Source organism: Salvelinus fontinalis, chromosome 24, assembly GCF_029448725.1.
Source record: "Salvelinus fontinalis isolate EN_2023a chromosome 24, ASM2944872v1, whole genome shotgun sequence".
Lineage (NCBI taxonomy): Eukaryota > Metazoa > Chordata > Actinopteri > Salmoniformes > Salmonidae > Salvelinus > Salvelinus fontinalis.
Window position 1 is genome coordinate 34123655 of NC_074688.1, and position 16921 is coordinate 34140575.

Genomic DNA, 16921 nt, shown 5'->3' on the forward strand with positions numbered 1-16921 from the left:
TCTCCATAGGCTCTATATTCATCCATTTCTCATTATTTCTCCTCTCTCCATAGGCTCTCTATTCATCCATCTCTCAGCCTTTCTCCTCTCTCCATAGGCTCTCTATTCATCCATCTCTCATTCTCCCTCCTGCGCCTCCACCTCCTTCTTACTTCTTTGTTCTCTCTGTGTTTGCATTGTCAAGTTTAGTCTGACTCAATCTGACTGGTTGGCCTTGCTAGGAGTTTGTTCGTGGTTGGTTGCAGAGTATGAGCTAATCGATCACCTGATGATTTAATTTTGGGTCTAATAAAGGAAGAGCAGAGAGAGTGTATGTGTGAACAGTGTGTTAGTATCTCATAGATGGAGGTGTCACACCCCGTGTCCTCACACACACAACAGGAAGTCTCAGCCGTCCATGACACATGGCAGCAATGTCACTGGCCCTGTTTCTTAAGCCCCTTCTCTGTCAGCCTTCTGGGTCAGGTGATCTCCCCTCTCTCCCGCCGTCCTCCCCCTCTCCCTCCCCCCTTCTCTCTTTGTCCTGTCAGAGAGGGGTCATGAGTGGATTTTGGGCCAGGTGTCTTGACCCTTGCAAGCTACTGGTATGACCTCTTCACAGCTCTTCGTGAGCACTGCTGCAGCTACTGTGCACTACACACACACGTACACACATACACATTTATACACATTTATACACATTCCACCCCATTCCCAACAGCCTGAGTCTTTATCTGATTGGATGGGAGTCCATTTTGAGCCCACTGATGGTGGGTGGGGATGTCATCTGTGTTGGAGATGGCTGAGCTGTGTATACACAGACGGAGAGCACATTCTCCTCTAATGCCTGAGAAGGATGACTCTGCATGGGGTCATGTTTTTCTGGAGAAGAGACGTGTGCATGTCTGTGTGGAGGAGTGTAAAAGGGTGGTTTAGGGATGCTTGAACATGTACATGTACACCCTCACACACCCTCATCTCGGCACGTGCCCCTGCTCCCTGTGCTGAGTGATTCCCACATCTACCAGTCAGACATATACTGATGTAATGTAGCCTGGGCCCAGCCCAGTTCAGCCTGGTTTAGCCCAGTCCCAGGCCACTCACTCATGCCAGTGCCAGAGCAGACATGATGCCATCGCTGCAGCGTTACACTAACACAGTGTCACATTACCACAGCCCTGAAGCAAACAGAATATACTGCTCACTAGGGCTTTACCATGTGGACTCACTTCCAAACAGGAACAGGAAATACACCTTGATCTTAAATCTTACCCTAACTCTATCCATATGATATCTTATCATGAACGTTATTACCTGATGATACCTCATTGGGCTTACCTTTGTGTGTGTGTGTGTGTGTGTGTGTGTGTGTGTGTGTGTGTGTGTGTGTTTGCGTGTTTGCGTGCGTGCGTGTGTGTGTGCGTGTGTGCGCGTTGCAGTGGTCACTCTGTACTCTACCCTGGGGGGTCCGGCCATAACTCACGGTCTGAACGAGACAGAGGTTAGTCACATCATCACCAGCAGAGAGCTACTGGAGACCAGACTCAAGGTGAGAGAACACACACACATCTGAAATTAGTACATATTTAGAAGGTAAAGGACGAAATCATGAAGGGACAGGAAGCGTGTGAAAGAGGAGTTTATGAGTGGGAGAGAGAGGAGGAGGGGGAGAGGTACATGTGATGCACGTTGTGGATCTGGAGTCTGTACTATGCCCACTGTTATCAGTGTGTGATGCAGAGTGGGGCCAGAGAAACACAGAATGACACAGTGGGTTAGAGAGAGACCAACACACTGGGTTAGAGAGAGATCAACACACTGGGTTAGAGAGAGACCGACACACTGGGTTAGAGACAGACCAACACACTGGGTTAGAGACAGACCAACACACTGGGTTAGAGAGAGACCAACACACTGGGTTAGAGACAGACCGACACACTGGGTTAGAGACAGACCGACACACTGGGTTAGACACAGACCAACACACTGGGTTAGAGAGAGACCAACACACTGGGTTAGAGAGAGACCAACACACTGGGTTAGAGAGAGACCAACATACTGGGTTAGAGAGAGACCAACACACTGGGTTAGAGAGAGACCGACACACTGGGTTAGAGAGAGACCAACACACTGGGTTAGAGAGACACCAACATACTGGGATAGAGAGAGACCAACATACTGGGTTTGAGACAGACCAACACACTTGGTTAGACACAGACCAACACACTGGGTTAGAGACAGACCAACACACTGGGTTAGAGAGAGACCAACACACTGGGTTAGACACAGACCAACACACTAGGTTAGAGAGAGACCAACACACTGGGTTAGAGATAGAATGACACACTTGGTTAGAGACAGACCGACACACTGGGTTAGACACAGACCAACACACTGGGTTAGACACAGACCAACACACTGGGTTAGAGACAGACCAACACACTGGGTTAGAGACAGACCAACACACTGGGTTAGAGACAGACCAACACACTGGTTTAGAGAGAGACCAACACACTGGTTTAGAGAGAGACCAACACACTGGTTTAGAGAGAGACCAACACACTGGGATAGAGAGAGACCAACATACTGGGTTAGAGACAGACCAACACACTGGGTTAGAGAGAGACCAACACACTGGGTTAGAGACAGACCAACACACTGGGTTAGAGACAGACCAACACACTGGGTTAGAGAGAGACCAACACACTGGGTTAGAGACAGACCGACACACTGGGTTAGAGACAGACCGACACACTGGGTTAGACACAGACCAACACACTGGGTTAGAGAGAGACCAACACACTGGGTTAGAGAGAGACCAACACACTGGGTTAGAGAGAGACCAACATACTGGGTTAGAGAGAGACCAACACACTGGGTTAGAGAGAGACCGACACACTGGGTTAGAGAGAGACCAACACACTGGGTTAGAGAGAGACCAACACACTGGGTTAGAGAGACACCAACACACTGGGTTAGAGAGAGACCAACACACTGGGTTAGAGACAGACCAACACACTGGGTTAGAGAGAGACCAACACACTGGGTTAGAGATAGAATGACACACTGGGTTAGAGAGAGACCAACACACTGGGTTAGAGAGAGACCAACACACTGGGTTAGAGAGAGACCAACACACTGGGTTAGAGATAGAATGACACACTGGGTTAGAGAGAGACCAACACACTGGGTTAGAGAGAGACCAACACACTGGGTTAGAGAGAGACCAACACACTGGGTTAGAGAGAGACCAACACACTGGGTTAGAGAGAGACCGACACACTGGGTAAGAGACAGACCAACACACTGGGTTATATAGAGACCAACACACTGGGTTATAGAGAGACCAACACACTGGGTTAGAGAGAGACCAACACACTGGGTTAGAGACAGACCAAAACACTGGGTTAGAGAGAGACCAACACACTGGGTTAGAGACAGACAAACACACTGGGTTAGAGACAGACCAACACACTGGGTTAGAGAGAGACCAACACACTGGGTTAGAGAGAGACCAACACACTGGGTTAGACACAGACCAACACACTGGGTTAGACACAGACAACACACTGGGTTAGACACAGACCGACACACTGGGTTAGAGACAGACCAACATACTGGGTTAGAGAGACAACAACATACTGGGTTAGAGAGAGAACAACACACTGGGTTAGAAAGAGACCGACACACTGGGTTAGAGAGAGACCAACACACTGGGTTAGAGAGACAACAACACACTGGGTTAGAGATAGAATGACACACTGGGTTAGAGAGAGACCAACACACTGGGTTAGAGAGAGACCAACACACTGGGTTAGAGAGAGACCAACACACTGGGTTATAGACAGACCAACACACTGGGTTAGAGAGAGACCAACACACTGGGTTAGAGAGAGACCAACACACTGGGTTAGACACAGACTAACATATTGGGTTAGACACAGACCAACACACTGGGTTAGAGAGAGACCAATACACTGGGTTAGAGAGAGACCAACACACTGGGTTAGAGAGAGACCAACACACTGGGTTAGAGAGAGACCGACACACTGGGTTAGAGAGAGACCGACACACTGGGTAAGAGACAGACCAACACACTGGGTTATATAGAGACCAACACACTGGGTTATAGAGAGACCAACACACTGGGTTAGAGAGAGACCGACACACTGGGTTAGAGAGAGAACGACACACTGGGTTAGAGAGAGACCAACACACTGGGTTAGAGAGAGACCAACACACTGGGTTAGACACAGACCAACACACTGGGTTATAGAGAGACCAACACACTGGGTTAGAGAGAGACCGACACACTGGGTTAGAGAGAGAACGACACACTGGGTTAGAGAGACACCAACACACTGGGTTAGAGAGAGACCAACACACTGGGTTAGAGACAGACCAACACACTGGGTTAGAGACAGACCAACACACTGGGTTAGACACAGACCAACACACTGGGTTAGAGAGAGACCAACACACTGGGTTAGACACAGACCAACACACTGGGTTAGACACAGACAACACACTGGGTTAGAGACAGACCGACACACTGGGTTAGAGACAGACCAACACACTGGGTTAGAGAGAGACCAACACACTGGGTTAGACACAGACCAACACACTGGGTTAGAGAGAGACCAACACACTGGGTTAGAGAGAGACCAACACACTGGGTTAGAGAGAGACCAACACACTGGGTTAGAGAGAGACCAACACACTGGGTTAGAGAGAGACCAACACACTGGGTTAGAGAGAGACCAACACACTGGGTTAGAGACAGACCAACACACTGGGTTAGAGAGAGACCAACACACTGGGTTAGACACAGACCAACACACTGGGTTAGTCACAGACAACACACTGGGTTAGACACAGACCGACACACTGGGTTAGAGACAGACCAACACACTGGGTTAGAGACAGACCAACACACTGGGTTAGAGAGACAACAACATACTGGGTTAGAGAGAGACCAACACACTGGGTTAGAAAGAGACCGACACACTGGGTTAGAGAGAGACCAACACACTGGGTTAGAGAGAGACCAACACACTGGGTTAGACACAGACCAACACACTGGGTTAGACACAGACCAACACACTGGGTTAGAGAGAGACCAACACACTGGGTTAGACACAGACCAACACACTGGGTTAGACACAGACAACACACTGGGTTAGACACAGACCGACACACTGGGTTAGAGAGACAACAACATACTGGGTTAGAGAGAGAACAACACACTGGGTTAGAAAGAGACCGACACACTGGGTTAGAGAGAGACCAACACACTGGGTTAGAGAGAGACCAACACACTGGGTTAGAGACAGACCAACACACTGGGTTAGAGAGAAACCAACACACTGGGTTAGACACAGACCAACACACTGGGTTAGAGAGAGACCAACACACTGGGTTAGAGAGAGACCAACACACTGGGTTAGAGAGAGACCAACACACTGGGTTAGAGATAGAACGACACACTGGGTTAGAGATAGAACGACACACTGGGTTAGAGAGAGACCAACACACTGGGTTAGAGACAGACCAACACACTGGGTTAGACACAGATCAACACACTGGGTTAGACACAGACCAACACACTGGGTTAGACACAGACAACACACTGGGTTAGACACAGACCGACACACTGGGTTAGAGAGATAACAACATACTGGGTTAGAGAGAGAACAACACACTGGGTTAGAAAGAGACCGACACACTGGGTTAGAGAGAGACCAACACACTGGGTTAGAGAGACAACAACACACTGGGTTAGAGATAGAATGACACACTGGGTTAGAGAGAGACCAACACACTGGGTTAGAGAGAGACCAACACACTGGGTTAGAGACAGAACAACACACTGGGTTAGGGAGAGACCACCACACTGGGTTAGACACAGACCAACACACTGGGTTAGAGAGAGACCAACACACTGGGTTAGAGAGAGACCAACACACTGGGTTAGAGAGAGAACGACACACTGGGTTAGTGAGAGACCAACACACTGGGTTAGACACAGACCAACACACTGGGTTAGAGAGAGACCAACACACTGGGTTAGAGAGAGACCAACACACTGGGTTAGAGACAGACCAACACACTGGGTTAGAGAGACCGACACACTGGGTTAGAGAGAGACCAACACACTGGGTTAGAGAGAGACCAACACACTGGGTTAGAGAGAGACCAACACACTGGGTTAGAGAGAGACCAACACACTGGGTTAGAGAGAGACCAACACACTGGGTTAGAGACAGACCGACACACTGGGTTAGAGAGAGACCGACACACTGGGTTAGAGAGAGACCAACACACTGGGTTAGAGAGAGACCAACACACTGGGTTAGAGAGAGACCAACACACTGGGTTAGAGAGAGACCGACACACTGGGTAAGAGACAGACCAACACACTGGGTTAGAGAGAGACCAACACACTGGGTTAGAGAGAGACCAACACACAGAGTTAGAGAGAGACCAACACGCTGGGTTAGACACAGACCAACACACTGGGTTAGAGACAGACCAACATACTGGGTTAGAGAGAGACCAACATACTGGGTTAGAGACAGACCAACATACTGGGTTAGAGAGAGACCAACACACTGGGTTAGAGAGATACCAACATACTGGGTTAGAGACAGACCAACACACTGGGTTAGAGACAGACCAACACACTGGGTTAGAGACAGACCAACACACTGGGTTAGAGACAGACCAACACACTGGGTTAGAGAGAGACCAACACACTGGGTTAGAGACAGACCAACACACTGGGTTAGAGACAGACCAACACACTGGGTTAGAGACAGACCAACACACTGGGTTAGAGAGAGACCAACATACTGGGTTAGAGAGAGACCAACACACTGGGATAGAGAGAGACCAACACACTGGGTTAGAGACAGACAAACACACTGGGTTAGAGAGAGACCAACACACTGGGTTAGAGAGAGACCAACACACTGGGTTAGAGACAGACCAACACACTGGGTTAGAGACAGACCAACACACTGGGTTAGAGAGAGATCAACATACTGGGTTAGAGACAGACCAACATACTGGGTTAGAGAGAGACCAACACACTGGGTTAGAGACAGACCAACACACTGGGATAGAGACAGACCAACACACTGGGTTAGACACAGACCAACACACTGGGATAGAGAGAGACTGACATACTGGGTTAGAGACAGACCGACACACTGGGTTAGAGACAGACCGACACACTGGGATAGAGACAGACCAACACACGGGGATAGAAAGAGACCAACACACTGGGTTAGAGAGAGACCAACACACTGGGTTAGAGACAGACCAACACACTGGGTTAGAGAGACAACAACATACTGGGTTAGAGAGAGAACAACACACTGGGTTAGAGAGAGACCAACACACTGGGTTAGAGACAGACCAACACACTGGTTTAGAGAGAGACCAACACACTGGGTTAGACACAGACCAACACACTGGGTTAGAGAGAGACCGACACACTGGGTTAGAGAGAGACCAACACACTGGGTTAGAGACAGACCAACACACTGGTTTAGAGAGAGAACAACACACTGGGTTAGACACAGACCAACACACTGGGTTAGAGAGAGACCAACACACTGGGTTAGAGAGACAACAACACACTGGGTTAGAGATAGAACGACACACTGGGTTAGAGAGAGACCAACACACTGGGTTAGAGAGAGACCAACACACTGGGTTAGAGACAGACCAACACACTGGGTTAGAGAGAGACCAACACAACGGGTTAGAGACAGACCAACACACTGGGTTAGAGAGAGACCAACACACTGGGTTATAGAGAGACCGACACACTGGGTTAGAGCGAGACCAACATACTGGGTTAGAGAGAGACCAACACACTGGGTTAGAGAGACAACAACATACTGGGTTAGAGAGAGAACAACACACTGGGTTAGAAAGAGACCGACACACTGGGTTAGAGAGAGACCAACACACTGGGTTAGAGAGAGACCAACACACTGGGTTAGAGACAGACGAACACACTGGGTTAGAGAGAGACCAACACACTGGGTTAGAGAGAGACCAACACACTGGGTTAGACACAGACAACACACTGGGTTAGACACAGACCGACACACTGGGTTATAGAGACAACAACATACTGGGTTAGAGAGAGAACAACACACTGGGTTAGAAAGAGACCGACACACTGGGTTAGAGAGAGACCAACACACTGGGTTAGAGAGACAACAACACACTGGGTTAGAGAGAGAACAACACACTGGGTTAGAAAGAGACCGACACACTGGGTTAGAGAGAGACCAACACACTGGGTTAGAGAGACAACAACACACTGGGTTAGAGATAGAACGACACACTGGGTTAGAGAGAGACCAACACACTGGGTTAGAGAGAGACCAACACACTGGGTTAGAGAGAGACCAACACACTGGGTTAGAGAGAGACCAACACACTGGGTTAGAGACAGACCAACACACTGGGTTAGAGAGAGACCAACACACTGGGTTAGAGAGAGACCAACACACTGGGTTAGACACAGACTAACATATTGGGTTAGACACAGGGTTAGAGAGAGACCAACACACTGGGTTAGAGAGAGACCGACACACTGGGTAAGAGACAGACCAACACACTGGGTTATATAGAGACCAACACACTGGGTTATAGAGAGACCAACACACTGGGTTAGAGAGAGAACGACACACTGGGTTAGAGAGAGACCAACACACTGGGTTAGAGAGAGACCAACACACTGGGTTAGAGAGAGACCAACACACTGGGTTAGAGACAGACCAACACACTGGTTTAGAGAGAGACCAACACACTGGGTTAGAGATAGAACGACACACTGGGTTAGAGAGAGACCAACACACTGGGTTATAGAGAGAGCAACACACTGGGTTAGAGACAGATCAGCACACTGGGTTAGTGAGAGACCAACACACTGGGTTAGACACAGACCAACACACTGGGTTAGAGAGAGACCAACACACTGGGTTAGAGAGAGACCAACACACTGGGTTAGAGAGAGACCAACACACTGGGTTAGAGACAGACCAACACACTGGGTTAGAGAGAGACCAACACACTGGGTTAGAGACAGACCAACACACTGGGTTAGACACAGACTAACATATTGGGTTAGACACAGGGTTAGAGAGAGACCAACACACTGGGTTAGAGAGAGACCGACACACTGGGTAAGAGACAGACCAACACACTGGGTTATATAGAGACCAACACACTGGGTTATAGAGAGACCAACACACTGGGTTAGAGAGAGACCGACACACTGGGTTAGAGAGAGAACGACACACTGGGTTAGAGAGAGACCAACACACTGGGTTAGAGAGAGACCAACACACTGGGTTAGAGAGAGACCAACACACTGGGTTAGAGATAGAATGACACACTGGGTTAGAGAGAGACCAACACACTGGGTTAGAGAGAGACCAACACACTGGGTTAGAGAGAGACCAACACACTGGGTTAGAGAGAGACCAACACACTGGGTTAGAGAGAGACCGACACACTGGGTAAGAGACAGACCAACACACTGGGTTAGAGACAGACCAAAACACTGGGTTAGAGAGAGACCAACACACTGGGTTAGAGACAGACCAACACACTGGGTTAGAGACAGACCAACACACTGGGTTAGAGAGAGACCAACACACTGGGTTAGAGAGAGACCAACACACTGGGTTAGACACAGACCAACACACTGGGTTAGACACAGACAACACACTGGGTTAGACACAGACCGACACACTGGGTTAGAGACAGACCAACATACTGGGTTAGAGAGACAACAACATACTGGGTTAGAGAGAGAACAACACACTGGGTTAGAAAGAGACCGACACACTGGGTTAGAGAGAGACCAACACACTGGGTTAGAGAGACAACAACACACTGGGTTAGAGATAGAATGACACACTGGGTTAGAGAGAGACCAACACACTGGGTTAGAGAGAGACCAACACACTGGGTTAGAGAGAGACCAACACACTGGGTTATAGACAGACCAACACACTGGGTTAGAGAGAGACCAACACACTGGGTTAGAGAGAGACCAACACACTGGGTTAGACACAGACTAACATATTGGGTTAGACACAGACGAACACACTGGGTTAGAGAGAGACCAATACACTGGGTTAGAGAGAGACCAACACACTGGGTTCGAGAGAGACCAACACACTGGGTTAGAGAGAGACCGACACACTGGGTTAGAGAGAGACCGACACACTGGGTAAGAGACAGACCAACACACTGGGTTATATAGAGACCAACACACTGGGTTATAGAGAGACCAACACACTGGGTTAGAGAGAGACCGACACACTGGGTTAGAGAGAGAACGACACACTGGGTTAGAGAGAGACCAACACACTGGGTTAGAGAGAGACCAACACACTGGGTTAGAGACAGACCAACACACTGGTTTAGAGAGAGACCAACACACTGGGTTAGACTCAGACCAACACACTGGGTTATAGAGAGACCAACACACTGGGTTAGAGAGAGACCGACACACTGGGTTAGAGAGAGAACGACACACTGGGTTAGAGAGACACCAACACACTGGGTTAGAGAGAGACCAACACACTGGGTTAGAGACAGACCAACACACTGGGTTAGAGACAGACCAACACACTGGGTTAGACACAGACCAACACACTGGGTTAGAGAGAGACCAACACACTGGGTTAGACACAGACCAACACACTGGGTTAGACACAGACAACACACTGGGTTAGAGACAGACCGACACACTGGGTTAGAGAGAGACCAACACACTGGGTTAGACACAGACCAACACACTGGGTTAGACACAGACCAACACACTGGGTTAGACACAGACCAACACACTGGGTTAGAGAGAGACCAACACACTGGGGTAGAGAGAGACCAACACACTGGGTTAGAGATAGAACGACACACTGGGTTAGAGAGAGACCAACACACTGGGTTAGAGAGAGACCAACATACTGGGTTAGAGAGAGACCAACACACTGGGTTAGAGAGAGACCAACACACTGGGTTAGAGAGAGACCAACACACTGGGTTAGAGAGAGACCAACACACTGGGTTAGAGAGAGACCAACACACTGGGTTAGAGACAGACCAACACACTGGGTTAGAGAGAGACCAACACACTGGGTTAGAGAGAGACCAACACACTGGGTTAGAGACAGACCAACACACTGGGTTAGAGACAGACTAACACACTGGGTTAGACACAGACCAACACACTGGGTTAGTCACAGACAACACACTGGGTTAGACACAGACCGACACACTGGGTTAGAGACAGACCAACACACTGGGTTAGAGACAGACCAACACACTGGGTTAGAGAGACAACAACATACTGGGTTAGAGAGAGACCAACACACTGGGTTAGAAAGAGACCGACACACTGGGTTAGAGAGAGACCAACACACTGGGTTAGAGAGAGACCGACACACTGGGTTAGAGACAGACCGACACACTGGGTAAGAGACAGACCGACACACTGGGTTAGAGAGAGACCAACACACTGGGTTAGAGAGACACCAACACACTGGGTTAGAGAGAGACCAACACACTGGGTTAGAGAGAGACCAACACACTGGGTTAGACACAGACCAACACACTGGGTTAGAGACAGACCAACACACTGGGTTAGAGAGAGACCAACACACTGGGTTAGAGAGAGACCAACACACTGGGTTAGAGAGAGACCAACACACTGGGTTAGAGAGAGACCAACACACTGGGTTAGAGAGAGACCAACACACTGGGTTAGAGAGAGACCAACACACTGGGTTAGACACAGACCAACACACTGGGTTAGACACAGACAACACACTGGGTTAGAGACAGACCAACACACTGGGTTAGAGAGAGACCAACACACTGGGTTAGAGAGAGACCAACACACTGGGTTAGACACAGACCAACACACTGGGTTAGACACAGACAACACACTGGGTTAGACACAGACCGACACACTGGGTTAGAGACAGACCAACATACTGGGTTAGAGAGACAACAACATACTGGGTTAGAGAGAGAACAACACACTGGGTTAGAAAGAGACCGACACACTGGGTTAGAGAGAGACCAACACACTGGGTTAGAGAGACAACAACACACTGGGTTAGAGATAGAATGACACACTGGTTTAGAGAGAGACCAACACACTGGGTTAGAGAGAGACCAACACACTGGGTTAGAGAGAGACCAACACACTGGGTTATAGACAGACCAACACACTGGGTTAGAGAGAGACCAACACACTGGGTTAGAGAGAGACCAACACACTGGGTTAGACACAGACTAACATATTGGGTTAGACACAGACCAACACACTGGGTTAGAGAGAGACCAATACACTGGGTTAGAGAGAGACCAACACACTGGGTTCGAGAGAGACCAACACACTGGGTTAGAGAGAGACCGACACACTGGGTTAGAGAGAGACCGACACACTGGGTAAGAGACAGACCAACACACTGGGTTATATAGAGACCAACACACTGGGTTATAGAGAGACCAACACACTGGGTTAGAGAGAGACCGACACACTGGGTTAGAGAGAGAACGACACACTGGGTTAGAGAGAGACCAACACACTGGGTTAGAGAGAGACCAACACACTGGGTTAGAGACAGACCAACACACTGGTTTAGAGAGAGACCAACACACTGGGTTAGACACAGACCAACACACTGGGTTATAGAGAGACCAACACACTGGGTTAGAGAGAGACCGACACACTGGGTTAGAGAGAGAACGACACACTGGGTTAGAGAGACACCAACACACTGGGTTAGAGAGAGACCAACACACTGGGTTAGAGACAGACCAACACACTGGGTTAGAGACAGACCAACACACTGGGTTAGACACAGACCAACACACTGGGTTAGAGAGAGACCAACACACTGGGTTAGACACAGACCAACACACTGGGTTAGACACAGACAACACACTGGGTTAGAGACAAACCGACACACTGGGTTAGAGAGAGACCAACACACTGGGTTAGACACAGACCAACACACTGGGTTAGACACAGACCAACACACTGGGTTAGACACAGACCAACACACTGGGTTAGAGAGAGACCAACACACTGGGGTAGAGAGAGACCAACACACTGGGTTAGAGATAGAACGACACACTGGGTTAGAGAGAGACCAACACACTGGGTTAGAGAGAGACCAACATACTGGGTTAGAGAGAGACCAACACACTGGGTTAGAGAGAGACCAACACACTGGGTTAGAGAGAGACCAACACACTGGGTTAGAGAGAGACCAACACACTGGGTTAGAGAGAGACCCACACACTGGGTTAGAGACAGACCAACACACTGGGTTAGAGAGAGACCAACACACTGGGTTAGAGAGAGACCAACACACTGGGTTAGAGACAGACCAACACACTGGGTTAGAGACAGACCAACACACTGGGTTAGACACAGACCAACACACTGGGTTAGTCACAGACAACACACTGGGTTAGACACAGACCGACACACTGGGTTAGAGACAGACCAACACACTGGGTTAGAGACAGACCAACACACTGGGTTAGAGAGACAACAACATACTGGGTTAGAGAGAGACCAACACACTGGGTTAGAAAGAGACCGACACACTGGGTTAGAGAGAGACCAACACACTGGGTTAGAGAGAGACCGACACACTGGGTTAGAGACAGACCGACACACTGGGTAAGAGACAGACCGACACACTGGGTTAGAGAGAGACCAACACACTGGGTTAGAGAGAGACCAACACACTGGGTTAGAGAGAGACCAACACACTGGGTTAGAGAGAGACCAACACACTGGGTTAGACACAGACCAACACACTGGGTTAGAGACAGACCAACACACTGGGTTAGAGAGAGACCAACACACTGGGTTAGAGAGAGACCAACACACTGGGTTAGAGAGAGACCAACACACTGGGTTAGAGAGAGACCAACACACTGGGTTAGAGAGAGACCAACACACTGGGTTAGACACAGACCAACACACTGGGTTAGACACAGACAACACACTGGGTTAGACACAGACCGACACACTGGGTTAGAGACAGACCAACACACTGGGTTAGAGACAGACCAACACACTGGGTTAGAGAGACAACAACACACTGGGTTAGAGATAGAATGACACACTGGGTTAGAGATAGAATGACACACTGGGTTAGAGAGAGACCAACACACTGGGTTAGAGACAAACCAACAAACTGGGTTAGAGAGAGACCAACACACTGGGTTAGAGAGAGACCAACACACTGGGTTAGAGAGAGACCAACACACTGGGTTAGACACAGACTAACATACTGGGTTAGAGAGAGACCAACACACTGGGTTAGAGAGAGACCAACACACTGGGTTAGAGAGAGACCAACACACTGGGTTAGAGAGAGACCAACACACTGGGTTAGAGAGAGATCAACACACTGGGTTAGAGAGAGACCGACACACTGGTTTAGAGACAGACCAACATACTGGGTTAGAGAGAGACCAACATACTGGGTTAGAGACAGACCAACATACTGGGTTAGAGAGAGAACGACACACTGGGTTAGAGAGAGACCAACACACTGGGTTAGAGAGAGACCAACACACTGAGTTAGAGACAGACCAACACACTGGTTTAGAGAGAGACCAACACACTGGGTTAGACACAGACCAACACACTGGGTTAGAGAGAGACCAACACACTGGGTTAGAGAGAGACCAACACACTGGGTTAGACACAGACAACACACTGGGTTAGACACAGACCGACACACTGGGTTAGAGAGACAACAACATACTGGGTTAGAGAGAGAACAACACACTGGGTTAGAAAGAGACCGACACACTGGGTTAGAGAGAGACCAACACACTGGGTTAGAGAGACAACAACAAACTGGGTTAGAGAGAGACCAACACACTGGGTTAGACACAGACCAACACACTGGGTTAGAGAGAGACCAACACACTGGGTTAGAGAGAGACCAACACACTGGGTTAGAGAGAGACCAACACACTGGGTTAGAGATAGAACGACACACTGGGTTAGAGAGAGACCAACACACTGGGTTAGAGACAGACCAACACACTGGTTTAGAGACAGACCAACACACTGGTTTAGAGAGAGACCAACACACTGGGTTAGACACAGACCAACACACTGGGTTAGACACAGACCAACTCACTGGGTTAGACACAGACCAACACACTGGGTTAGACACAGACAACACACTGGGTTAGACACAGACCGACACACTGGGTTAGAGAGATAACAACATACTGGGTTAGAGAGAGAACAACACACTGGGTTAGAAAGAGACCGACACACTGGGTTAGAGAGAGACCAACACACTGGGTTAGAGAGACAACAACACACTGGGTTAGAGATAGAATGACACACTGGGTTAGAGAGAGACCAACACACTGGGTTAGAGAGAGACCAACACACTGGGTTAGAGACAGACCAACACACTGGGTTAGAGAGAGACCAACACACTGGGTTAGACACAGACCAACACACTGGGTTAGAGAGAGACCAACACACTGGGTTAGAGAGAGACCAACACACTGGGTTAGAGAGAGACCAACACACTGGGTTAGAGAGAGACCAACACACTGGGTTAGAGATAGAACGACACACTGGGTTAGAGAGAGACCAACACACTGGGTTAGAGAGAGACCAACACACTGGGTTAGAGAGAGATCAACACACTGGGTTAGAGAGAGACCGACACACTGGGTTAGAGACAGACCGACACACTGGGTAAGAGACAGACCAACACACTGGGTTAGAGACAGACCAACACACTGGGTTAGAGAGAGACCAACACACTGGGTTAGAGAGAGACCAACACACTGGGTTAGAGAGAGACCAACACACTGGGTTAGAGAGAGACCAACACACTGGGTTAGAGACAGACCAACACACTGGGTTAGAGAGAGACCAACACACTGGGTTGGAGACAGACCAACACACTGGGTTGGAGACAGACCAACACACTGGGTTAGAGAGAGACCAACACACTGGGTTAGAGAGAGACCAACACACTGGGTTAGAGAGAGACCAACACAATGGGTTAGAGACAGACCAACATACTGGGTTAGAGAGAGACCAACATACTGGGTTAGAGAGAGACCAACACACTGGGTTAGAGAGAGACCAACACACTGGGTTAGACACAGACCAACACACTGGGTTAGAGACAGACCAACACACTGGGTTAGAGAGAGACCAACACACTGGGTTAGAGAGAGACCAACACACTGGGTTAGAGAGAGACCAACACACTGGGTTAGAGAGAGACCAACACACTGGGTTAGAGAGGGACCAACACACTGGGTTAGAGAGAGACCAACACACTGGGTTAGAGACAGACCAACACACTGGGTTAGAGAGAGACCAACACACTGGGTTAGAGAGAGACCAACACACTGGGTTAGAGAGAGACCAACACACTGGGTTAGAGACAGACCAACACACTGGGTTAGAGAGAGACCAACACACTGGGTTAGACACAGACCAACACACTGGGTTAGACACAGACCAACACACTGGGTTAGAGAGAGACCAACACACTGGGTTAGAGAGAGACCAACACACTGGGTTAGAGAGAGACCAACACACTGGGTTAGAGATAGAACGACACACTGGGTTAGAGAGAGACCAACACACTGGGTTAGAGACAGACCAACACACTGGTTTAGAGACAGACCAACACACTGGTTTAGAGAGAGACCAACACACTGGGTTAGACACAGACCAACACACTGGGTTAGACACAGACCAACTCACTGGGTTAGACACAGACCAACACACTGGGTTAGACACAGACAACACACTGGGTTAGACACAGACCGACACACTGGGTTAGAGAGATAACAACATACTGGGTTAGAGAGAGAACAACAC

The 16921-nt window shown here is 49.1% G+C and overlaps 1 protein-coding gene across 3 annotated transcripts in view; it reads left to right on the forward strand.

Annotated features, from left to right (window-relative positions):
* The window catches only part of LOC129822339 (fatty acid CoA ligase Acsl3-like), a 113418-nt gene that overhangs the window by 12915 nt on the left and 83582 nt on the right, over positions 1 to 16921 (forward strand). For all 3 annotated transcript variants that reach the window (XM_055880554.1, XM_055880555.1, XM_055880556.1), the window contains exon 4: positions 1419 to 1528. In XM_055880554.1, the coding sequence (XP_055736529.1) occupies positions 1419 to 1528 (110 nt within the window). The remainder of the gene's footprint in view (positions 1 to 1418; positions 1529 to 16921) is intronic.